Source organism: Chroicocephalus ridibundus, chromosome 5 (genome assembly GCF_963924245.1).
Source record: "Chroicocephalus ridibundus chromosome 5, bChrRid1.1, whole genome shotgun sequence".
NCBI classification, from domain to species: domain Eukaryota; kingdom Metazoa; phylum Chordata; class Aves; order Charadriiformes; family Laridae; genus Chroicocephalus; species Chroicocephalus ridibundus.
The window spans coordinates 24,450,175-24,475,413 of NC_086288.1; the positions used below are offsets into that span (position 1 = coordinate 24,450,175).

Below are 25,239 nucleotides of genomic sequence, written 5' to 3' on the forward strand. Positions count from 1 at the left end.
TAAAGGGCCAAGAGACGAAGCGTGGGGCGGGTTTGGGCGGACACCCCCCGGGGGAGGCATCGGCGGAGCGCCCGGGACCTCCCCGACCCCGAGCGGTCACGGACAAGGGACGGGCAGACGGGTCCGTGTCGCGGGCAGGCCCGGGGCAAGTGGCGCGGCGAGGAGAGCAGTAGCGGGGCGGGCTGAGGGCAGGAGGGAAGTGACAGACGGGACCCGGAGGGTCGCGCCACGGTGGTGACACCGGCGCCGGTACGGAGGGGCTGTGGTGCCTCCCCGCGGCCGCCAGGGGGCGCCGCCGCCGCGGGACGGGCGGGGGAAGCGCCGCGGCGGCGGCAGCGGGGCCGGGGCCGCAGCAGCCCAGCCGGACCCGGGGCCCGTCTCCGGGCGGCCCGGGGCCCGTGCTGGGGCCACTTCCCCGCCACGGCTGCTCCCGGAGCCGCCGCCGCCGCCGCGTCTCTCCGCCCGGGGCCGAGCGGGCACCGGCGCCCCCCGGGCGTGCTGCGGGCCGGGGCCGGGGCGAGGGCGCCGCTGTGCCGGGCACCGTCTGGGGCCGCGGCGGGCCCGGGTGTCCCGTCTCCCCGGGGCTCCTCCGGGGCGGCTCCACCGCGGATCTCGGGGTCCCGGCGCGGGGCGGCCGCTGCCGGCGGGGGGGAACCGGGGGCGACGCCGCCTCCACCCGGGCGGCCTCGGGGTCCCGGGACGGGGCCGGGCGAGGGGAACGGCGGAGACCGGGGCAAAATGGGGCAAAGCGGGGCCGTTCCCACCCTTCTCCCCCGGCTCGCTGGCGCCGGTGCGGAAGCGGGCCGCCGGCCGCTGCCCGTTAGCTGCTGCCCGAAGCTCGGGTCCGAGCCCGGAACCTCCCCACGGGCGGTGTGGGGCTGCGCCCGCCCTCGCTGGGGTCCGGACCCCCCCCGGGTCTCGGCTCCCCCAGCCGAGCGTCCCTGGGCCGGCGCCGCGCTGGCTGCTGCCCGCCGGGTTTCCTGGTTGCGGTCGCTGCGTTGCCGGCACCGGCCGCGCCGGTCGCCGCGGGCGAGTGGTTTGGCTTCCTCTGCCCCCCCGTGCGTGGTCCGCCACAGGTGACCCGCCGGGGCCCGGTGACTTTCCCGGCAGGTTTTGGCACCGACCCTCTGGGGTCACCCCTCGGGGGGCAGCAGCTGCAGCTCGGCCTTGGGGGCTGGGGGTCCCCGGCAGCTCCCGATTTCCAGCGTGGAATCAGCCCCAGCTCCATCACGCCAGCGGCTCCTGGGCCCAGCTCCTGGTGGGGCGGAGGTGGGGGGGGGGGCTCATCCCTGGGCTGTTCCGGGGGAAGGTGTCCCCTGGGGGAGAAGGGGACCCCGTGGGGCTGGGGTTCTCCCGGGGCAGCCGGTGACCCCTCCTGCCGCTGGGCTCCCTCCGCCTGGTGCTGGAGCTCCCCGGCTCTTTTCCGGAGTGGCTGCCGGCAGGACAAACCCCTCCCGCCTGGCACTTTCAACAGCAATCAGGGCTGCGCATCGAGCGCTAAATCCTGGCAAAGGAGGGGTGTCACACATGGGCCAAGAGAGAGGGGAGATCTACAGGCATGTAACATGCATTATTGGCAGGAGAAAACTGATTTCCATCTCTCTGTTCCTCCAGAACACCTTCTGCCTTGCCCCTGTCATCTAACACAGCCCCCTCCACCCCATCACCTGCCTCTCACGACATTTTCTCTCTCCCAATATTCCCTTTTTTTCCCCCCAGAGTCCCCTGGGGGATGACACAGAACCAGATCCCTGCCTCGTCGGTACCTCACCTTCACGTAAGTAATTTGTTCCCCTTAGTAGCAGACACAATTCAGTAACTGCATGTAGTTTTAAAAGCAGTTTACAGTTATAGGCAATAATTAAATGTACTTCCTTCTCCTCACAGAATTTGTATCAACACACGACTTGTGTTTTACCCTGCGTTTCCCGATGCCCAAGCAATGCATTAGCAGCAAGTAATTTGTGAAATCAGAGAGGTTTGGGACCGGATCAGAGTCGCCAGGGTACACTCCTCCCCCCAGGGCAGCCCCCACTGAAGTGCTGGGATGGCCCCGGGTCCCACCAGCTCAGCCCTCGCGCTCGCCAGGGCTGAGAGGCTCAGGGCTGCTCCTGGCCCAATGCTTCTCATTTGCCCTGTGGCTTCCAGTGGCAAAACTACATCGGTGCAGAACAACTCTGGGCTTAGAAGAGTGAATAGCTACGTGAAAAATGTAAATGGCGTTTTTGTGCCTGGTGCTACTTATAATACCTTCCTTCCACTTTCCCCTGGCAAAGCCATCCAGTGCAATTAGCCAATATAAATATTGCCGTTTGCGTTTAAAAAAACCCCCAAAGCTTATTGCCCAAGGTTGTTCAAAACCTGCAGACAGACTAAATTAGGCATCATGGTTAGAAAAATTCCTTTCTCATAGCGGCTGTGTTTGGTCAGGTAGCTGATCCTGTGTGTTAACCTATAGAAGCCCTCCCCTTTTTCACCACACTGACCTTTTCATTGGTAATTCCCTCAGTAATTTTGACAGAGGAAGATGATTCTCACTACGTCTAGATGAAGAAGTACTTGTACTTAGCTCTAGCAGGGAAGAAACCTTTTTCTTGAAAGTAGAACCACGTGGCCTCAAACTGTGTTCAGTAACTGCTGCTGTAGCAAATTATTTTTCCTTATTGCCATCTCCATCCATTTGTGCCTGCTATAAGATAGCCGCTGCCCCCTCCAGCAAAATCAGGGACCTATAGGGCGAGTCACTTCAGCTATAGGTAATTTTAAGGCAGTTCATGTTGTGGTGACTTCATTGGTTTTGTTCTTTCAAGTGTTATATGCCAGCTTTACACAGAAACCATTTATGCTAAATAAGGTACAAACAGGTCTAGTTCTGTCTTCCGAGGGCCAAGCTTATACAGTCATATTTTCCTTCTGTTATGACCGAACCAGGAGTTTTCCTTCCGTCTGAAACAGAAAAGAGTAGGCTGAAGTAAAATTAAACAGAAAGAGAGGAATGAATCACTCCCCTATTTAGAACAGGATGAGGATTTAAAAAAAAAAACAACAACAAAACAAACAAACCACCAAACAACAAAGGCTGTAAAAAGCCCAGAAGGATATTTTGGTAGTAACCTTGCTGGTGCAGCTGCTGACACAAATAACTGGACGCAGGACTCCAGGTGGGGTCTCACGAGAGTGGAGTAGAGGGGGAGAATCACCTCCCTCGACCTGCTGGCCACGCTTCTCCTCATGCGGCCCAGGATACGATTGGCTTTCTGGGCTGCTAGTGCACACTGACGGCTCATGTTGAGCTTCTCGTCCACCCTTCTATTTGATTTATTGGTGTAAATCGTATCAAATGCCTTTCTATGTATGTTTGTCTATTATTTTCCTTCCCTCCGCTGGCAGCATTGCTGATGAGGACCAGGACTAGGATGCCAGGTGGGGGTGTCCCATGAGCCTGTCGGTGGCTGAGGCGTCACCCACTGCACATGTGGGCAGGAACTCCTGCCAGCTCTTCTCAGAGCCATTGTGCTTTTATGTGTATTCATGGACGTACGTTTCCCCCGTTCATGGTGGATGATTTACAGGAGCACATAGGAAAGGCTGCTCTCCAGCAGGCGATTTAAGTGCTGCATGACCTTGCTTTTTGAAGGGTCATTTAACCTTTGAATTGCATTTCCCCTTACGGCTTTGAAGTCAACTATCTTATACAAGAGTCGTAGAACCCCAAAAGCCCTGTTTTGGCTTCCCACCTCCCCCCACTTAATTTTTGCTATTTTTGGCTACTCTCGTCTCCTATTTCTCCACAAAACCAGCTCCTATCTATCACTCCCATGGGAAAAATAAAAGCAGTAGAAAGTTCAACAAGACCGCTACCAGAGTTTTCCTACAAGTTACCTACTCAGAGGTCCCACTGCTATTACTGCAGTCCTTGGCTTCCCTAAGTTTGAACTGCAAATATACTAATTACAGCTGGAACAGCACCAGCAAAACCACTTCTGGCCAAGGGTCGGTAATACAGCTTTCATTCAAATTTTGGGAACAGCATATGACTGATATTACAAAGACTTCCAGCTCCTAAGATCTTTAATGAAGTGACTGCTAAAAAAGAAATACTGCAAACCTCTCAAAACGCTTACGTGATTTCCCAGTGTTAAAATAGCTGGTGCTTTAAAGGGTGTGTCCTTTGGGACACAGCATTATACATTTCCTCTTACAACCAACTTTACAAGAAGATCCAACCCTGCAAAACTGCATCAATACCGAAAAACTCGTTTGCTGAGTGCCCTTCCACTGTGCCAACACACTGTACCCCTAGGCGTGGAAAGAGGGACCAGTTTGTCACCACTGCGTTTGGCAGAGCACATCATGTCCTCCTAAGTAAATGCCGTAGCAAAGTCATGCCCACTCCTGAGAAGCAAGAGTAGCGTGGACGTGCTGCATGCATTCTGCTGATGGCTTCTCTTGCGTCATGTCCCAGGAAGCCTAATTTAACTAAGGAAAAGACTCGCAATCATTACAAACGGTCTCTGTCTCCCAAGTGCTTTGAGGGAAACGGATAACCCAGTCAGGCAGAAGGAGTCAGGCTGGATAGAGAAGATACAAGAAGGAACCTTCAAAGACAGAAACGCATCGCAGACAGAGTGAGGAAGGGCACCTAAAGCACCAAGAGGAGGTACTGGGAAAGACGGAGAAAGAAGTACTGCTTAAGCCCTGCGGCTGTGCTCACTGCAAATTTTAACTCTGCAATATAAACCACTCTGGGCCATGTCCAATACCTCGTGTGCAGCCAAGGGGTGAGGAGGAGGGGGGCTGACGTGATGGTGGGGTGGATTCAAGCTGCTCACCGCTGTATGAAGAGGCAGGGTGCAGGACTCAAGCTCATGGTCTGCACTTCCAGCCACTCCTGCCAGCCAAAGCCACACACAGCCTCTGCTCAGCTGTAGCAAGGACATCCTTACAGGATGACTTTTGGCTGTCCTCTTTTCCAAGCGCCCCTCTGGCTAGTAAACTGCAACTGTCCTGAAGAGTTTCTAGGGAAAAAGTAATTCTGCTGATCCAGAGGCGGAAGACAGAGCCTGACCAGCTGGCTGGCCTTTTTGCCCCCTGGACAAGAGATTGAGTGCCCTTTGTTTACCAGAACCACTCGCATTTGGCACACACAAACCACAAGAGATACCTTCTCACCTGAAGGGAATAAAAGTGTTTCACCTCCCTGCATGGAACAAGTCTCTTTTGTAAAAAGCCCCTTCAACTTTAGACATCACATTAATTTCTGTTGGCACATGGAAGCCATCTCTGCCAGACCATCAAGCTCAGACCATGCCCAGAGCTACCATCCGCTTCAGTTACTGGTTCAGAGCCACAAAGGATGCAATTCTGTTGGTTCCTCCAAACAAAAGCCACCTTGGGCTCAGACAAAAAGATTGTCATGTCCCCTACAATCAGAACAACACCAAGTAACTTCTGAAGACATTAGTTTATCTAAAATAAGCCCCAAAATTTGTGTCCTTCATACTGGCCTTTGATGAATGGATCTTAAAAAACCACAACTAAAAGCTTAAGGGACCCATTTCTGGTTAAAGGTGCTTTTCTGACACCCTAATCTGCAAACAGCTTCTCTTTCAGGCAGTGCTTAGGAGCAGGTGGCAGTGAAGCTTAAACAGAAAATCTCCATCAGTGTCCCCCAGTTTTGCAGTTGAACAGACAGTTCAGGTACCCCAAGGGACGAGGAACTGCTCACCAACACCCACCTTCCCCCCCAAAAGCTCTTGCCTCTCTACAGCTGCCAGCCATCCTTTGGCCGCTGGAACAATTCTGCTATATGAGGGATACTCAGAAAGCATTGCCCAGATGAGACCACCTCCCCACAAAAGACTTATTTTATTAAAAAAAAAAATAAAAAAAAAATCAAGAAAGCCATTTGTATAAACAAAAGCAATACAGATTTGGACCAGCAGCTCCATGTTTCTGGAATTAAGTTAACATTTTTCATAGGGAAAATATAAAGTAACCAGAGAAATAAAACAGAAATGAGAAAGCTTATCCTCAACTCCTGGTCACTGCACCTTCCCAGGGACTCCTGCTCTTGGCCTCTGCTGCAGCTAATGCTATGCTGGGACCATAGTCTGCTTTGTCTGTGCCTTGAGGTCCTGGAGGTCCTTGTCTCCCTGCCTGCAGCTCCTCCAGCTGCTCCAAGCTTCTTTCAAGCTCTCCCCGCTGGAAGTGCATGGGGACTTCACTGCACTGGGGCGCCAGCCAGCTCTGTCTCTAGCAGTTTTAGGGCAAGCCACGTTGAGAAGTGGGGGGATGCTTGGGGTAGCCTGCCTGATCCCAGCACGGGGGTGAGATGGGAAAAGGTGGACCAATGCAGCAGGTATTGTCTTGCCAGTATGACTTTATTAAGGTCCCTGTAGTGCTGCCCCATTTCAACTAATTAAATGTGCTCTGTGTGTGCTCATTGGAAAGCTTCAGTATTGCACTTGCTGGCTCCTCTACCATCCCCTTCTCTGTTATTTTATCTGGCAGAAGCCAAGCAGTCACACCCTGAAGCTGAAGGTGGGTGCTCCCGACACTTTTCTTCCAACAATTGGGTCCCTAGGGATCCAGCCCTTCTCCTGTAAGGTGGTTAATTGATTTGACTCCAGGATTTAATATGTACTTGCACTTCACAGGACTGGCACAGGTCCTTCTGCCATGTCTATGCCCTTTGTACCTCCACATTACTGCCCCACCAACCCCCTCCCTCCCACCTACTGCGCTATGTCTTAGCATGCTTGTTCCTTAGACTCTCAGGATTTGTGCAGAAGCACACAAGTAATCCCACTAGCTTAACTTCCTTGTAGCCTGCTAGCAACATTTCCCAAGAGTTTGTCCAGAAAGCCCCTGCCACCCCCAGCCACCTTGCTCTGGTGTTGCATTTCATACATCACTGTCAGCCTTCCTGTGTCATCAGAAGCGCTGCCAACCAACCTCCTGATCTCCCTGCCTTTATCCAGATAAGATAAGGAAAAGAGTTGGTTTCAAGGTCTTTGGTCCACACTTCTGTTTTCTCATTTGGCACCTTCCCAAGTGACAGGAGAGCTCCCAGTTTTTCAGTGAAACCTCTGTTGTAAACATCAACTCATGGACACAAAGCATAGCTGCGTGGGTGTTAGTACTTCGCCAGCGTGCACCAGACATGACCTGGCATCCTGGACAGGAACAGGGGTGCTCCTTCTCCCCATCTGCTTCATCCTGTCAGACAGGGATGTCCCATGCCAGGCTCACCACGTGGGCAAGATGCATCAGCAAGCTGTGTCAGACTGGGACCTGCCTCAGCTCCTCACCTGCTGACCATCCGAGTTGTCTTTCTTCAAACCAGCTGGGCTACTTGCACTCCCTTGACTTGCTGTGAGGCTGTCTTTGATGAATGGGAGCACCCCAAAATTCCCACTCCCACCTCAAAAAGCAGAACTGAAAATCCTCCCCATCTTTCTTTGGTAAAACGAGGCAGGCTTTGATCATCAAAGTCTTCCTCTTTGAAAGGAGGCGGAGCCGTCTAGTCATGGGTTCATTGATTCCCTGCCCAGCAGGAATGTTTGCTTGGGCACAGCCAAGCCACACCTCTGATGACTGTAACAGGCAGCGCGCTCTCTCTTTTGATATATTATCAGCTGGGTTTATCAGAGTATCAACACAACCTCCCCGCTCCAGGAGTTGTCAACCCTGGCCAGCTCTCCCTGCAGAGTGGGCAGGGACTGCGTGGGAGACCAGCTCACCTCTTATTTCAAGGAATCTTAACAGCAGGTTTTAAGCTACTTATTTACTTTTTTGGTCTGTGCAGGAAGTCTGTGCTAAAAAAAAAAAAGACAGAAGTATAATTACTCTGGCACGCCTGCATTCCTGCTCCAGGCTCAGGCGGGGAGGGACTCTTTCTTGTTGGAGCCACGAAGAGGATCTGATCCGTGGAGATCATCGCCACGAACGTGTGTAACTGAAACCTCCAGCCATGCTGAAACAGATATTATCGGACATGTACATCGATCCTGACCTGCTGGCAGAACTCAGTGAGGAGCAGAAGCAGATCCTTTTCTTCAAGATGAGGCAGGAACAGATCAGACGGTGGGAGGAAAGAGAAGCTGCTGCGGACAAGACTTCAGCGAAGAAGCCACTGACGAGAAAAGGTAAGTCTCTGCCTGCCGGCTGCTTCCCCCTCTGGCCAAGTCAACAGCTCCCTAGAAGTAGGAGGTAATATGTCCTTAGAGTAATTTTTTCTCCCGGTGACAAATCATAGTCGTATTTCCAAATTGGAACTAAACCCAACCTGTGATGGTGTACGCAATGGTTTTACTCCCAGGCCCAGACACTGTCCTTGACCAGATTGCTCAACTCCCCTAGCTGGCAAGACAGGGCTTACTTGCCCCCAGGAGATGCATCTCATTAAGTTTCCCACTAAATGGGGCCTCTGAATCTGTCTATAAAATAATCACGGACTTGAACGTTTGTCCTGGGGTACCAGATCTGCAGCGGGGGTCCTGCTGTGCCTTTAGACTGAAGTCCCCTTGCCAGCATGCCGGCTTCCTAGTGGAAGATAGCACTCTTCTCCCAGCTCTCCCCCACGTACTCTGTTTGCAGGTAGTTCACCTTCACACAGTTTGGGTAGAACAGTGGCAAGGAATTAAAGCAAGAAAGGAGACAGTGGTGAGTCTTCTTCCTTGCCTCCAGACTCAGAAGTGCCTCCTTCACTGACCTGGCTTCACTACTGTGGAACAAAATGGGAGTTGTGCACTGCGTCCCAGCCAAACTTTCCGGCTGCTTTTGGAAAGGCTCTGCCACCGGCAGCAGCCAGGAGGGCACAGCAAGTGGGACACAGGCCCTGCATGGATCTGCCAAGCAAACAGCATTTGCCAAAGAACTGCTTCTTTTCCAGCCAACGGGAAGTCGGTGACATGGAAGCTCGGTGCTGACAACGACGTCTGGGTCTGGGTGATGGGTGAGCATCCTTCAGATAAATCGTACGCGGCCATCTGTGAAGAGATCCAGGCACAAAGGGCAAAGCGGTTAGCAAGAGAGCAAGGCAAGGAGGGCAGGTAAGCACCCTTCAGCTGGAGGACTCAGTGGGCAGACAGGGAGGAGAAGGAATTTCTAGGAAACCAGAGGCTGGAGTCTTCCCTGTAGGGGCTGTGGTTACCACTGTCACACTCGACTTCGCAGGCAGAAGGTGCAGGCAAATTTTGCCTTTCTGTGAGTACATGCAATGCTGGCAGAGACCAGCTCCAGCCTGAGGCTTGCCCCTGGTTCATCGAGCCTCTCCTGATAAGGGTCCTGCGTGGTAACCTCTGCAAACCACAGGAAATGCTAACTCTGTTATCGCAGCAGGTGATGAGTTTGGATTGCACTGATTCACCGACGGGTGCCCGTGTACAGCAGGATGACAGTTACTCACCACAAGTCATTGATTTAATTATTCCACCTACCTGATTTGGAGATATGATAGCTGCCTGCATGCATGTTCCTTCATCGCAGCACTGCTCTGCTCACGTGCAGCTTCCTCGCAAGATGCTCAGAGAGCAGAAAGTGGCTCCCTTGGCTTCCTAAGTCCTCTCTCTCTTGCATTTCAGAGAGACTGACTTTTCTGTAACACGGTCTCTACATCCGCAACCAGGAGTCCTGGGAGAGACAGATCTTCACGGGAACATAAAAAGCACTGTGGAGGAAAAGAAGGAAGGTGGGAGAAAAACTACTGCTGCTACAACAGGAAAAAGCCAGGACCTCACAAAGGTAGTTTTCCCCCTTTTAACCATAGCTATCAGAAACGTGTGCTTTGAGACTAGGAAGTGCAGCAAGTCCTGGTTGTTGTAAATAGATATTTGAAGAAGGAAAAAAGTGAGCTAACTGTTAAGGCTTTTCTTCTGTAGTCAGAGAAGAAGCCGTGCTGTTACATCCTTCCTTAGGACTCGGGAGGCCCAGCTGCTATTCTCAGCTGGGATAAATCTGCTCTGTACCAACACATAAGTTACTCTGGATTCCTTTGCTTCCATTTTCCGTGGGTAAAACAAGGGTCGCAGTACTTTCCCTCCTGCTCTGTGGCTAGTTTGGATGGCTTTAGGGGCAAGACCGGGGAGGCTGTTCCAGAATCTGTACATGCAAGGCCACAACCCTCAGACAAATCATCTGCTTGTATAAAAGAACAGATGAAGATAATGTTACCAGCATCCTCTGACGTGCATATTTTAGGTCCTTTTTTTTTGTTTTTAGTCTTCTAAAAAAGTTAGAAAATAGCTTATGACCTTGACAGCACAGGACAACTCCAAATTTTTTGGAGTTTTGCTTACTACTTTTTAATGGCTACAAAAAGCCATTTGCAGAGAACTGAGAAAAAGATGAGTTAAATTAGCTACCCATGTGAACAGAAGGAACAGAACACCCTGCCAGTATAATGACAGAAGTCCAATCTCATTCAGCAGAGTTTTCATTCAGCCTTTTGGTGCTAATTTGTACGAGCGTATATTCTTTTATTATACAGCCAGTCCGTATGTCATTATAAAAAGCATGATAACTGAAGTTTTGGTTTTGGCAAAGTGCCTCTCCCACTGCTACTAAAATACTGAAGGGAATTTGGAGTGGCTATCTCCTTTATCAAAAGCCTCTGAGTCACACAAGGTTTTTCTTAGCACTGTTTGCTGAAGTTGAGCAACCACGTGGGAGATTTTTCTTTTCAAAGGAAGCTATTAATCACAGCTAGCAAAAAAAAAACAACAAAAAAAAAGGCACCCCCCCCCCAACCCAAAAGTCCCACCAGCACCACAACAAAAATCTAAACCCCTTTCCAAGTCTTGCACATGGAAATAGAGGACGATTGTATATTTTACTTTTGTTCTCTGTCATTATATTATTAGTGATTTTTCCCAGGTTTCTGGGGCTTTTGCTATGAGAAGGAGGGATCCAGACCAAAGACCCCTGTTACGTTTTCTAGGCCTGGAGAGGGGCTTTTTCTCACCTTGGTCATTAAAGTTCTTTCTCTGAGAGCTAGTTCCCATTTAACTTGAGGGATCCGGGCATTGTGCTTTGTCTGCTGCAGGGGACAGAGGGCTGATCTAAGAAAACAAGCTGCTTCACACACACACGCTTGAATTTCCTAGTTTCCTGTCAAGGAGGGGGAAATTGGAAAGCCATGTTCATATTAAATATTAGCCAAGTAGGTGATGGAGGTAAAACAAAGCGTGTCCTTGGTAAGCGGCGTAGTGCAGTTAACTCATTACTCACTGTGCCGTGGGAGGCAGGCTGGGTCCAACAGGGAGGTGGGTGGGTGTTTGCCGAAAGACAAGTCTAACTGTTTGTCTTCAAAGGCAGGTCTCAGCTAGCGACTGCTGCCAGGGTAGCTAGACTGGTTTGCAGGGAAGACTGAACATGAGATATGCAGCTAGTTGGGTCAGTTTGATGAGCAGGGGTTTGCAGCAGCCCAGCCACAGCCGCAAACACGCACAGGCAGGTAAAGCCGTGGATGGCAGGTTCTGCTCGGGCTTGCTGTAGAGGGAGGGAGGGAAGGGACTGCTCTCTGGGAGGATTTGGGAGCATCGCTTAGCAAATCTAGTCGTGCTTATGACAATCCTGACGCCCCTGAGCTCTCCTCCTGTGGCATATTAGGCCTAATATGAAGAAAAAAACCCAATGTTTTTCAGAGAAGGCTGTCAAAATTTTGTGACATATATGTCACGTCACTACTTCTGCGTTAAACACCTATTGCTCCAAAAAGAGCAATGGTCCTAATGCCGCATTAATTTCTCACTGCTCTTTTCCTTCGCCCAGAGGGAAACCAGAGATATTCACCAGATGCTGGCAGACTGCCAAGTGAGGAAGCGTGGCTTCCAGCAGGTAAGTGGCAACCTAGGATGCTCCTAACACATTGAGTGGGCCCCAGACTTTATCTGAGAGTCCCAGTCAGAGTGAGTCCCCTCAGAGCCTCATGTGACCCAAGAATGTCCTCACCTCTTGGACCGGTTTTATCCAGCATTGCCACGCTCCTCATGTACAGTGTGATGATTTGGAGATGATACAAAGCAGGGCAGGCTGGCAGACCGGGAAGCAGCGCTCCTCATGATTTCTGGTAGACTGCTTTCCCTTACTTCCTCTGTTGTCACCTGCAGTGAAGATAGAGCATCTGTATATTGTTGAAACCAGAGAGATTCACAATAAATGGAGTTCCCAGTATTTCAAGGCTAGCTAAAAAGCAGGGCTAAAACTAGCCTGGGACAAAGATGAACATACTGTTTCTTTCATAGACGAAGGAAGCACAGAGGAGAAATTCAGGAGAAGAGACCACAGTCCCCCAGCAGGCAATACCACAGAGCCACCCCAGCTTGGAGAACCAGAGGACGCTGCAGAGATCGGATGAGAATGAGCCCGAATGGCAGGAATCCTGTAAGATCGTAGGATGATCTTTTCGTATGGCGCTTGAGAAATCCTAGGGCTCTGTGGGGTCATCTCGGTCCTTCTCCTGCCACACTGGAACTGAATAATTGGTTGGTGGGTGGAAAGTACTGCCAAGAAATACAGCGCAGCATTATCAGAAATATTTATGAGTCCACACAGCATTGAGGCTAGAGTTGGGTAGGGAAATGGAAATTTTTTCCTACAGATGCTGTATTAAAACAAGCAACAAATAGGAACCACATGAGGAAAGCCAGGATAATTAATTTTAAACTAGAAGCTGGCCTTTTGTAGGACTTTGCAGTAACCATTGCTCTTGAGGATGAGGATAATGGGTGACAGGGATTAAGTAAAAAGGGCTTCCCTGTCATCCAAGCACAATCCCACCTAAGCAGAGCCCTGCTGCACTGTCTCATGTAACGAATCCCAATGATAGGAAGGAAAACTATAAAGAGTATGAGACTTGCAGTAGCATCCATCACTGCTGCCAAATACTTCCTAAAGAAGAACCTGACGCATTTTTCTCTCAGTTCGTCCCCTGCTGCTCAGTAGATGGCAATGCTGTACTATCAATTGTTTCCACTTCAGGCCAGGGGTTTTAGTACTCTTACTGATAAAAAATCCCCTCTGAAGTTGATTACAAAAGCAAGGAAAGAACTAGCCTAACTCAGACTGGCCGGAGAGCTGGTTACTCCTACAGACTCCAGGATGAGCTGGACCTAGACAATCAAGCCAGTTTTACAGCAAAAAAAAAAAAAAATACCCAACCAAATTCTCCACTTTCCGTAACAGTTTCAGCAAGACACCCTCTCACCCTGAAAAAATGATCAGCACTTTCAAATCCTTCAAAGGATTGATTTGGGGTCATTTCAGCAGCTTTTATTTCATACATCCTGCCCCTGGCCAGCTCACATGAAAGGCACTACAGAAATCTACATCTGAACTAGGAGTCAGCATCCAAAACAAAACCAAGCAGTCCCTGAGTACAAAGGGACCTGGCACCCAGCAAGAACCCAGATTTTTAATCTCTTGAAGGAATAAAAACTGGACCCTGTTAAGTAGCAGATGCCCAAAAGTGATGGGAGATATGTGGCAAACGGTCTTATAATTGAGTGCATCTTTCACCTTGTGAAACGGGTTATTCTTCCACTTCATCAAGCAGGAAGACAGCCAAAGGGCAGCAAGCTTAAAACCTGCCTGCTTGTTCGCTCCTGTAGGACTCCTTTTTTGTTCCAGTGCGGAAATCCAAGGCGGCAGATGAGAAGAGACGCTCCCTTGCACGGCAGGCCAGGGACGACTACAGGAGGCTTTCACTGCAGGGCATCCACAGAGGGAAGCAGGCAGATATTTCCAAGGGTGCGACAGCAGGAGATCGGCGACCACTCCAATATCCACCTCTCCCTCCCAAGCCTAAACTGCTACCTCCTGTGGTAGCAAATGGGAGACCGATTAGGTAAAAAAAACCCTTGTGCACTGTGGAGGGGAGAAGGGGTGAGATTCTTCTGCTCTAGCGTGGGATGGTTGAGATGGGAATGGTTACCTCTCCTCCTCACATGGAGGAGTCACCCCACAGGGAAAAGTACAGAGCCTAGGTTATATTCCAGCCTAGGCTGTGATGAGGCTTATTTTTTCAACCCTGGAGGGTAAAAGATTTATTTAGTAGAGTGTTCTAACCCTGGAGTGCATACATCTATGCTGGGTGTCCACTGAAAACCATATAATATTGCTGACAGCTACATTCTGTTTAGGGCTATTCTTAACATCCCGAACAAAAGGTAAGTCCTGCCAAGGACTCAAAAGCTGTCATTTGAACTTAATGCACAAACCACGGTCTTTTCTAACAGGAAAGAGGGAATCCAGAGGACAATCTCCAATTCCACTGAGGAAAGCATCATCAAATGGTTCAAAGAGGAGCAATTCCCTCTCCGAGCCGGCTATCAGAAAACCAAGGACACAATAGCGCCTTGGTTCCACGGTGAGTCCCGAGAGTTTCTGCCTCCACCCGGTGCTTCAAGGAGTTATTTCTGCTAACATGGCTGCTGCCACAGGCTGGGCCCAGGAGCTTTTCAAAGGTGGCTACATCTTCCATTTAAAACATCTATGAGTGCAGTTTAGCATTATGACAAAGGGCAAGATAAAGTGTTAGAACAGAGGCCAGATCTTCAAACTACCCTGTACCTCTGTGCCACCCCTGCCTCCCTGTACTGGATGTATGGGCACCCTGGTAACTGTTTGGACCAGGGTGAAAGAGATTTGGGCACACCTTGTCCCCACTCATCCTTGGCCCCAGGTCCAGATGTGATCATCATCCATCACTTTTCCATCCTATTTCTAATGGGTCATCATGATCTCATCCCTCTCCCTTGCTTTGGAAACCCCTTCGATCCAAGACTGCAGCAATGAAAGCATTATCCTCTTGTAACAGGGCTTTCAATGCTTGCATGGCTTTCTGACAGGACCTATGATCACTGTCTGCACAGGTATCGATATACAACACGCTGCCATACCATTCCTTCTCATAACAAGGAAACAATCCTCTTAAGCCCCACGCATTTATCATTCATCATCAGCCGAGTCTGGACCAGTTAAGGTAAAGCAGTTAGCATGTGGCCATGGACTGTTACTAGTAATGGTAATACTGTTCTTCCTGGGCTACTGGGCAAGAACACAATGCAAGGGATGGAAGTGCCATGGACCGGTTTTAAAGCAGTAAAGGAGTTTTCTTGTGAGAACAGTTCCAGCCAGTCTTGCACAAATGGTTTTCTCCCTTCAGTTTTGTGGTTTGGTTTTGAACAGGTATCCTAACCTCTAAGAAAGCAGAGGAGCTTCTGAGTAAAACATTACCAGGGAGTTTTCTGGTCCGGGTCAGTGAGAAAATCAAAGGCTACGTGCTCTCCTATCGGTCTGTGGAAGGATGTAAACACTTCCTCATTGATGCCTCAGGTGATTCCTACAGCTTCCTTGGCGTGGACCAGCTACAACATTCAACACTGGCTGACCTTGTAGACTACCACAAGGTGAATGTCTAGCAATGCATTAATTAACTGCTTGTTTAATTGCTTCAGGGCACTTCAAAAGAAGAAAGAATAGATTCAGTTGTTTTAAAGTAGGTAACTAGACCCATTTTAGCTGGCACTGGGTATCCTGTGTGTTGCTCCAGAAGGGTATGCCAGCCTGACAGGCACATCTCAGGAGACCTAATACATCTCAAACATCTTAGACCTGACTCACTCCCCCTCAAGCGCACAGAACACCTTGCACACAGGGCTCAAGTTACTTACACAAACGCTGACAAGGTGACAGCATACTCACACAGACTCCTTTTTTTTGGATTCTCTCCGTGGTTGTGGGGTCCTGGCAAGTTGCATAAGCAGAGAATCCTGCTTGCCTCCAGCTTCAGCACGAAAGAGAACAAGGTATCCTTATAATCTCAAAGCAGGCAAGGTGTGATACTGAGCAAAGATAAAAAATAGAAGGGAAGAAGGCTGGCAGGTTCTTGCAAGAATAACAGCATTGTTTACTAGCACTGACTGCAGTTACATGGGCTCCAAAGAGGGTCAGATTGATTATTCATTCCTTTACTGTAAGATCTGCCCCAGGGACAGGACAATCATTTTGCCTAAAGGTTCATTTAAAATCCGTGTTTCTTTTAAATAAGAGCCTAGCCTAATGTAGGCATGGCTAAACAGAATTGCACATGAGGAAAATATCTATGTTCATTTGCTATATGGAGTTCTACCTGGGCTACCTGAACATGCATCTTGCATGGGTTTCAGAGTTCAGGCTGAAATGGTTGAAAGCAGGAGCTATATGGCTATTGGTACCAGAGCCAGAGGATTTAGAGCCTGGCTCCGCATATCTATATTAAAGATAGAGCCATGCCCACAGTCTGCAAAGAATCCTACAGACCCCCTGCACTGCAGCAGACGTGGTCAGGGTGAACCTGCTCCGCTGAAGTGCTCTAGTGGGTTCTGCTTATCACCCACTGGGTGACCACAAAAGAAGGCAAGTTCCTGCCATGCATCTGACGTTAGGGTGGAGAACAAGATGGGAAGCAGAAACTGTACTATCAGGGAATTCCCTTGTTAGAATAGGGCTTTCCTGAGCAGAGGGCATGTCCTTACTCCAGGATCCACCCTTGTCCCTCCCACGAACACAGGCAGGAGCACAGTCCACAAACCACCCTGTCCTGCTTAACTGCATGCTGCACAGTCCTTGCTCCAGCACTTTCCAGGCAAGGCAGGATTTCACACCAAAGAAGCAGCGGTTGCCTGCGAGACGAGCACAGCTCTTTCTGAGAACTGCCAGAGTTGTGTCACTGTGTTACCACACCGAGCACAGACATTGTTTCATGAAGACAGAGGTCAGCCATGTGGGTCCTTCTCCAAGTTCCCCGGGGCACTGACCTGTATCACACAGCAGGATGAACAAGTCCATACCATAACAGAGGCAGGGAGACTGCTGCCCACCCCGTGAGGTTGTGATAGGTAGGGTCTGTTTGAAAGGTGGTGTTTAATCATATCCTTTATCAACAGGATGAACCCATCACTTCTTTGGGGAAGGAGCTGTTGCTTTACCCGTGTGGCCAGGAGGACCAAGAACCAGATTACATCCCCCTCTTTGAGTGAACCTCCCGGTCTTGCTGTGCAGCCCCATGCTTGTATTCACAAAGACTGAACTTCAAACCAGAGCTGCTGATGCTTACCCGAAATGGTTGCCATAAGTGCCTCTATTTTATATCCTTCACAACAAAGCAGTGGGAGGATAAGTACTGGTGTGGGCCTGTCCTATCAACTGAGTTAAAGGATGCATCCGCCCAGCAAGCTGCAAAGCACCTGGATGTATCCCACACATGGACTGAATGAGATGATGAAGTAATCAGTTGAACAGCGAGATACTGCCACCTATTTTCAATGGGGTTTTGCAGATTTCCTGGGGGACTTCAGTATTCTAGCTGCCTTTTATTCTTGAATGAAAGGTTGTGTGCCATCTGGGAAATAGATTAGTATCTGCCGTTGAATGAGATCATACCTTCTTGAAGGCACAAAACAACTTGGAGAGGTGAATCAATCTTGATATAGTAATTTTCGTAATGTGAAGCTTAATCCTGTAAAATGCTATGCCCTTGGAATCAAGGATGTTCAAGCCAAATATCCAAGCAAACCCTGGGTGCCTTTCAGTGAAGGGTGTTCTCTATGAAGAGGGATTTTCATGAAAAGTGCATTTTTTAAACTCCTTTAGCCTCTGAATATAGATCCTCACTTTTTAACCTGTGTTTAAATCCCACACTGGCCTTTCTGCATAGAGAAGGATTAACCTTTTGAAATGGAAAGGAGAAGGGATACAGGAATTTGTATGAAAGATCACCACATGCACAGAGCCCAAAAAAATGTAAGAAGCAGTACCTATATCAGTATTAGTACATTTTACAGAAAAGTGTTTGCCAGTAAAGAATGCTATTTTCCAAATGGAGCTATTTATTGCAAGTTGTGTCCATCTTACTGAAATGCATCTGGTGTAAACTTTAACATGGAATTTGTTCTTTCAACATAACGTTCTCTCTTCTTATCTCTTACACTGCTCTTTAAATACATAATTCAGAATATCGGGGCAGAGAATGGACAGCATCACATAATCCTCACCCAGATTCCCACATGTTGTTGCACGTGAAACTGTACCGCTGAGGGTTGTGGTGCGGATCTGCTAACATAATTTTTTAGAGATGCAATCCTCAAACAGTGAGCAAGAGTCAGTCTTGTTTCAGTTGTTTGCCTGTTCCCTTTCTATTGGATATGGGCTACTCTGCTTAATTTGAGGAAGCAGTCAAAAAGCAGGCTTGTATTGATCTGCATTTTGCAGAATACAGATTAAAATAAATTGTTGTAATCATCTGCAACTCCGCTGAGAGGTGGTTTCCATTAATGGAAAGAGGGGGTAACTGCGCTCCAGTTACAGCAGGTTTAACTTGCTAGAGATAAAGCCTTAATGTAAAGTGAGATTCTGAAAGTAACAACACTCCGTCAGGGCAAATGACTTAAGGAGCTTCTTGAGCACTATATCACATGTATCAAAGAGATATTTTCAACATGATCTGCATCAATCATGAGAGGGGATGCTAGATTATTTTAGGGGAAAAAAAACCTCCTTGTCTCTTCATGAACTGTTTCTTTTGAAAAATACAGCCTAAATGAAGGTCATTCAGAGATCTTAGAGAAAAGTTAGTACCTGTTCTCTTGTGAAGAACACGCCATAGCTGTTGTCCTGCTGGGGACAAATCACGAAGTGTTTTGTGTATCTATGGCCTGGTAAAGACAGGGACAAAGTCTTATTTAAAAAAGCAATTTTCGAGGCAGGGTGTTAACTTGCAGAAATAAGGTGCAGGCTGATCTGGCATGGACACAGCAGGACTGCAGGACATGATCAATTTTAGCTCTAAGATCTACAGTGGAACTCCCCAGGGCCTGACTTGCTGGCTTGTGGACCAGTAGCTTCACCTACCTTTGTATTGTAACTACCTATTTGCAAATGTTGGCTCAGCAGACCCCGGGGAAAGCCACTATCAGTATTCACATCTGTCCCACATGGCTGAGAATCACGCCTCAGTCTTTTAAAGACTCCCAGCTTCACTTGTCTGCTGGGAGGGAAGAAACTTGAAGTTTTGTACCTACACATTTAAATTACTGCACTGTCTGCCCCTTGCCAGAACAGATGCCCTCAAGACTGGCACTTCTATTGCTCTGAAATGTAGTTACCCTAAAAGTCTGTGGAGCAAGGATGACTTGAGGTCGTTGGGAATCGAGGGTGCTGGCTTGCCTTGGGCAGCTTCTCTCTAGAAACTTTCTTTCTTCAAGGGATGCTCTGCAAGGATTACAAGAGTAGTCACATTTGAAAATTGCTTGCTGGAGAGATCATGACACCTGGAAGGATATGGCAATTTGTTTTGCCCCATGCCTCTATATCTTTAGCCAGAGCGTGCAACAGTTGCCAAAAATTAAAGCCAGGAGTCCCTATGTGGCTTCCCCGTCTACACAGAGTGATCTCTATTCCCTCCCCAACTAAGATCCAATCAGTTGCCATTCTGAAAAACATCACAAGCTTTTTCTGGGACGAGGAAGGTAGAGAGCTGCCTGGCAAACCAAATCACACACAGAATCAACACTACAGTTCTGTGGCTGCTCTCTTTGGATTTTTTTTTGGAGACCTGTTACAGCTCCACTTGGCTCACAGAAACATAGCTAACAGCAGCTGCCCTTTCTCATGTTGGTCTTCACTTCTCGTATCAGTGCAGTCTCCACCTTCAAGAGAGCCCTGCCAGACTTCTGCCATGATTAGATTCTCCCACACATCACTGAGGTGCCTGTGGGCTGGCTCTCTCCATCATTGATTCCGTCTCACCTCTTGCCAAACTGGCTTCTGCAGCCAAGGAACAGGAACTGCATAGATAATATTATTCCTGGCAGGAGGAACAGCATCTCTGTGGAAAAGGACGTGCACGAGAATCACAAAGGTGCTATTTAAAAACATAACTTGGGAAACTCTGACAGGGGCTGGATGACATGCTTGCTAAGGTACTCAAAGTAACAAAGTGTTGAATTTACAGGTGCACAGTGCTTAGAATTAGAGACTAATATAGGTTTGACAGTACATCTGGAAATGATCTGGTCTAGCCCTTCTCTACAAGTGTGGCCAACCTCAAGGTCACATTAAGCTGCTGAGGGCTTAGGGAAACCCAAGGGAAGATAATGAAAAAACATGGAAATGGTTAAGGCTGGGCTTGATGCAGGTTATGATTAAGAAACTTTCATAATATACATCACCCAGTTTCAAATTCAGGTTAAGTGGGACCGTAGGAACAACTATTGCGTTGGAGTTCAGTTACCATAGCTCTCATATGCATTCAACAAGTGGTGCCTGTCTCCTCCTACTGATAATATTTGTGCAGTTACTCCATCAAAAGAAAGCCCTTTATAAACAATTTATCATGCATTCTGGGAACAAAAAAGTTGTCTGGAGGACCTACTTGAGTTATTGCTGAAGTTTTTATGGTAAGTGATGTATTTGGGGGGTGGTTTTTTTTAAGCATGCAGACTTTCCACTGTTTTTGTACTTTTGCAGTGGTTTTGGACATTTGGTGATTTGCAAGGAAAGTGCAATGCAGATCATTTGCATCCGACAAAAGACAAACACGAGTAAACACGCGTCAAGGGAAAAGGTACTTACAGTAGCATGATCTCTGCCTGTAGATTCTGCATGCAATGCTTTCAAAAGAGGTCCATAAGTGTTCTTCCTACCGCGCAGTGGTGTGACAAATAATGTTTTATTCATTGTTCAGTGTTATCTTGCATATTTCTTCCCCCAGCTTTTACAAGCCAAAAAACAAATTAGAATCTAGTTTCAGACTGCCTTGAATTAATCTGAAGCTATAAAACAATGAGACTGCTCAGGGAAACAGCATTTAGGTAAGCAAATGGGGTTTCCAAGCCCATGCAGTTTTTGTTGGGTAGTATATATTAAAATGATAAACAGCAGTCGGCAATAAAAGAGAATGCTTTACAAGAGCAGTAACTCATGCTTTCAATGGTTTTAGGCAATCGGAAAAAAAAATCCGTTAAGAAGGAGACTGATTTTTAGGATGCACTTATAATTATCGTAAGAGAATTTGCAGGGTCCAGTAATCCATCACAAAAATTTATTTTGTTAATTACAAAAAGCTTGCTATGCCCTGGGCAAGATTTTATATTTGGTTTAGAAGGAATACTTTGGTATAAAGTCAGAAAATGTTCATCAGTTTTGGTATGTGACCATTCAGAGTTTAAAGCCTCCTGCTAAATCAGTACTGTGAGTTGATACGTATTTTCCTTTTCTTCAGCACGGTAAAGCTTCTGCCTTCCAGCACCCAGGTCGTGTAGAAAAATCACTTTACTTATCTGAACACAGTTCCCATCCACAGGAAACACAGATCCGCAGATCATTTTCCAAGTGTTGGAAGGCTGTATTCCTAGTAAGGCTAGAAGTAGAAAACCTGAAGTATGAAAAAATAATTCCCAAGCAAAACCATTTAAAAATAAATTTTGAGATACTTACGGTATTCTAAAGCAGAAACACACCATCTGATTCATGTGATACAGACATGGCTCATTGCTTTTCCTTCACTGTTCACAGAAGAGAATAAACACTACCCTCCAGCATTTTTGAAACATCACACTTGACCAGTAGGGCTTTCTCTTTCTAAATTTTAGAAAGCACTTTCTGATATGCCTCTTCTCTCTGATTGAACTCGGAATACCCTGCTAGCGAGCGCACTGCTGCTGTCCCCCCACCCCAGCCCCTTAAAGGAAGAAGATTTTTGGTCACTCCAGCTTAACCATCATTAACAATAAGATGTCCTTCTCAGAGCAAGAGCTCTGTACTTATTCAAAAATAGCCCTTTTTAGATATGTCAGGTTAGATGTAGAAAATAACTCATTATTATCGTCCCACCAAAGGGTAAATCCTTTAAATAACTGTACACATCTTACAAACATTTCAATGGAAGAGCACATCCATTTGTTATTGTGAATGCCACATATTTATGTCATGTTCATTGTCTCCATGACCTTGAATCTCATCAATTGTTCAAGTCTCTCCCAGAAGCAAGTGCTGAACAGTCAGGCTAATGGCGTGCTTAGAAGCCCTATTAAGAAAAAAACAGAAGAAGAGAGGATAAGCATTTTCCCTCATCTTCTTTTGCGGCCACCCCGCTGGAATCTCCATCCTTTCAGTCTTGTCCCCTGTTTTCTTGTTAGCAACTCTTTTCCAAAACACCCCATAGTCCAATTCAGAGGCTTTTTGCCTCCCTTTCTGGCTTCATGTCTTCTTACTGCTCAGTTTCTGTCTGTGCAGGTGAGTCTCAATCTCTTGCTTGAAAACAAGCATCCCAAGCTGGCCATGAGAACCCTCGTTCATGGCCTTGGACTGCATGCACATTTTGTACTGCTCTGGGGTCAGCTCGTCCAGACATTGCTTTTCATGCCACAGATGGAAGAGACCCCTGACAGGAGTTCGGATCACGATGAGGTTGCTGTGAAGGTATTTGCGGTACAGATGTACATCTTCACCACCCCAGCCTTTAATGTCCAGATCAAAGCCACCTGACACAAAAAAACATCCAAAATAAATCTAGAAATACATACTGGCAAACTCTATGCTATTAATTGCACTACAGCTGTTCTCTGGCTCCAGTCAGCCCTTTAAAACAGCCATACTTTCTGCCAACATCAAAGCACCCACATTTCTTAGCTTCAAATCTTCCACTATCAGACAAAATTCTTTACTTGTACTAAGCAGTGCCTAGATTCTGGTAATCTCTATGGCACCGAGGAATAGTCTGAACATCTAACCAGAGCACTGCTGCAAATTAGAGGCATAGACATACTGGCCAAGGAAAGGGAAGCGGATCACCATTTTCTATGTACATTTCAGTAAAAGGCACAGGGATGGGAGTTTATTTTTCTTACCTATGTTGATAAAATCAGATCTGTATTGGCAAGTCATCCCAAAACCAAAGTCTCTCCAAAATCCAGTTTCTTTTTTAATAATCTGCATGGAAGGAAAAGAATGTTTAGATAGAAGCAGAAATGCTTTCAGTATGAGCAGCAGACAAGTCCCTGAATGTGGTCAGAAATAGGAGCAACTGCCCTTTTATTCTCCTCCACATAAATCCATGGCTGATCCTGAACCAATTTTTGTACTCATTGCACATTTCTCCCCCCGAAAAACAGCCATGCCATTAGCTATCATGGATAAATCCCCTGATCCAGAATGATTAGGTTTCTCTCTACCCCTGCTGTTGTAGACAAAATGGAGCTATATCACATCACTCTCTGGAGTTTGCTTCTTCACAAGCAAAACATCCTCCAAAATTGTTAGTATCTGTGGGATTCAAATCTGACGTAAGACACATACTGGTAAACCAGGGAAGCCAGACTTTGCTGTAGAGCAGATGGTGGCATCTGGATTGTGGACCACGAGAACTCTGGAAGAAAACAATGGTTCTAATCTGACCACACAACTGTCAGCTATTTCATTACCTTAATTTTTGCAAAAATTTGGAAAGTGGTAAGAACAGTTTGCCATTACAGAACCGCTAAATCCAGATAAAATTGAAGTCCAGATACGTTAGGTGGTAGATATACATCCCATAAAAGCCTTTGTAATAATGAATGTGCAGTCTACATTACTGAGGTGGACCGTAAAAACATCATGTATTACAGGTAGAAAACCAGAGCAGAAACAAACCATGGCTACCATTTTCAAAAGCAGATATCCAAGTATAGATCCCTAAGGTCATAATTCATGTCTGTGAGTGGCCTAACCCAATCTGGTGAGACATCCAAGAGTTCCAAGGGACTGGGACAGATATTTAAATCCCCTAAGCAAGTCAGCAGCATACTCTTGAAGGTCAGGTTACAAACCTACTCCTTCACAGCTATTTTTGAAAATTTTGGCTTCACTTATGGCAAAGTTACAAAAGATGAGGAGAGAGAATTTCCATTTCTGGATTTATAAATCCCAGCATTTACCAAAAAATCCTCTTCCAACACAGTCCCTCATGATTTCTTGTTCATGCCGCCCCTTTTTGTACATAACCCTTTCCACTTCAATGTTGGTTTTTTATTTTACTGCTCGTGCTGCTGTCTCTTTCTTTTCTCATTTCTCCTTTCCTTGAAAAAGCCAGGCCACTACAGAAGCCAATTAAAAGGAAAAAATATTGTATCTGTCAGGTCTGCACTGTAACAAGAAATCTCCATAATGATGCCCTTACAGCAAGCTCCTCTTATGCATTAGCATTATTATTTCCCATTAGTGCAAGTGGCTGCTGCACAAATCAAATTCTTTCAAAGATTTCTGAAGGCTTTTTTTTCTTTTCAGCAGCCTGAGTACCAAGACAGAGAACTAACACTGTCCTGTTTTAACAGCATAGATCTGGCCTCATGCCTGAGAACTAACGTGGGCTGAAAATATAAGAATCTACATAAAAATGCGATTGGCAGTACTTCTTTACATCAAGAAGCTTTTCTGACATAAGCATCATATTTTATGATTCAAATACTAGCTATAAATATTTGCACAGTCCTGACAACATACTTTATGGAATTTATGCTAGCTTGAGAGCTAAACTCTATTTCATTTCCTAAGTACAGTGTTTACAAGCCTGAGGATCCATGACGAGCTCTCATCAGAGAGAAGAGCTAACCTGAATCCCATGGTATTATCAGAACAAGTTTCCTCTGAGAAAAAAAACAGTGGAAAGGATTTTCCAGACACTTCAGTAAAAGGCTTTCTGGCTACCTGTTGGATAACACAGGGACCAGTAGACAAAAAATATTTTAAAATATTTTTGGTGGACTTTTCAAATTCTCATTCTTAATTTTTCTAAAGGGATTGCACGAGTTAGGGGTAGTGATGACAGAACATTGGACTCAGACCCCTAGTGATCTTTTTCAGCTGTGACTGTTGCTGGACTCACAACACCCCTAATTCTTACCTAGCAAGAATAACAATAGAAACTAGGATGCTCCGGAGACAGTGTCCAGCCTGGGATAGGATGAGTTCTGATAGGTGCAGTGCCTGGCAGTAAGAGGGGCAGGCTGGGACCTGATCCAGAGGAAGTGAATGAAGCTGCATAGCTGCTTTATGCTTCAATTTGAAAATTCAGCCATTTACCAGCACTAGGGGGCAGATGACTCCGACCCGCTAGCTCTGGAGAGAAGCAAGAGTGGAGGGTGTATACAACGGGAAAGCCACCACTTCTATCACCCCTTCAGCTTCAAGACAATGCAATGCCAGAGCACAAGAGAATGA

General features: G+C 47.3%; 2 protein-coding genes and 1 long non-coding RNA gene across 5 annotated transcripts in view; 1 reads left to right on the forward strand and 2 right to left on the reverse strand.

Annotated features, from left to right (window-relative positions):
- The first annotated feature begins 5 nt into the window (after positions 1-5).
- SH2D4A (SH2 domain containing 4A) lies at positions 6-17,949 on the forward strand. Its single transcript, XM_063337157.1, has 11 exons — positions 6-121; positions 1,720-1,777; positions 7,811-8,150; positions 8,897-9,056; positions 9,588-9,747; positions 11,776-11,841; positions 12,249-12,387; positions 13,633-13,849; positions 14,241-14,371; positions 15,193-15,413; positions 16,932-17,949. Exons 3-11 carry the CDS (start codon positions 7,976-7,978, stop codon positions 17,022-17,024), a joined length of 1,362 nt encoding a protein of 453 aa, XP_063193227.1. The 5' UTR covers positions 6-121; positions 1,720-1,777; positions 7,811-7,975; the 3' UTR covers positions 17,025-17,949.
- LOC134516696 (uncharacterized) lies at positions 7,999-12,336 on the reverse strand. The gene is made up of 5 exons (XR_010071407.1): positions 12,235-12,336; positions 11,956-12,107; positions 9,444-9,673; positions 8,717-8,993; positions 7,999-8,201 (listed from the first exon to the last, which is right to left on the reverse strand). It is a non-coding gene; the product is annotated as an uncharacterized LOC134516696 (long non-coding RNA).
- CSGALNACT1 (chondroitin sulfate N-acetylgalactosaminyltransferase 1) overlaps positions 15,427-25,239 on the reverse strand; it is a 51,699-nt gene continuing 41,886 nt past the window's right edge. For 2 of the 3 annotated variants that reach the window (XR_010071405.1, XR_010071406.1), the window contains 6 exons: positions 22,893-22,974; positions 20,617-22,526; positions 19,792-19,870; positions 19,149-19,254; positions 18,622-18,698; positions 15,427-16,802 (listed from right to left, as the gene is read on the reverse strand). Coding sequence is in view for 1 of the 3 variants with exons in the window: in XM_063337156.1 (XP_063193226.1) it covers positions 22,243-22,526; positions 22,893-22,974 (366 nt within the window). In the remaining 2 variants the exon portion in view is untranslated. Of the gene's footprint in view, positions 16,803-18,621; positions 18,699-19,148; positions 19,255-19,791; positions 19,871-20,602; positions 22,527-22,892; positions 22,975-25,239 lie in introns of those variants that run through there. The other variant, XM_063337156.1, reaches the window with a different exon arrangement.

Coding starts and splice junctions, on each gene's coding strand:
- SH2D4A (XM_063337157.1), top strand. CDS start 7,976: ATGCTGAAACAGATATTATCGGACATGTACATCGATCCTGACCTGCTG. Junction 9,057..9,587: donor GAGCAAGGCAAGGAGGGCAG/GTAAGCACCCTT, acceptor CTTGCATTTCAG/AGAGACTGACTTTTCTGTAA. Junction 12,388..13,632: donor GCCCGAATGGCAGGAATCCT/GTAAGATCGTAG, acceptor TTTTTGTTCCAG/TGCGGAAATCCAAGGCGGCA.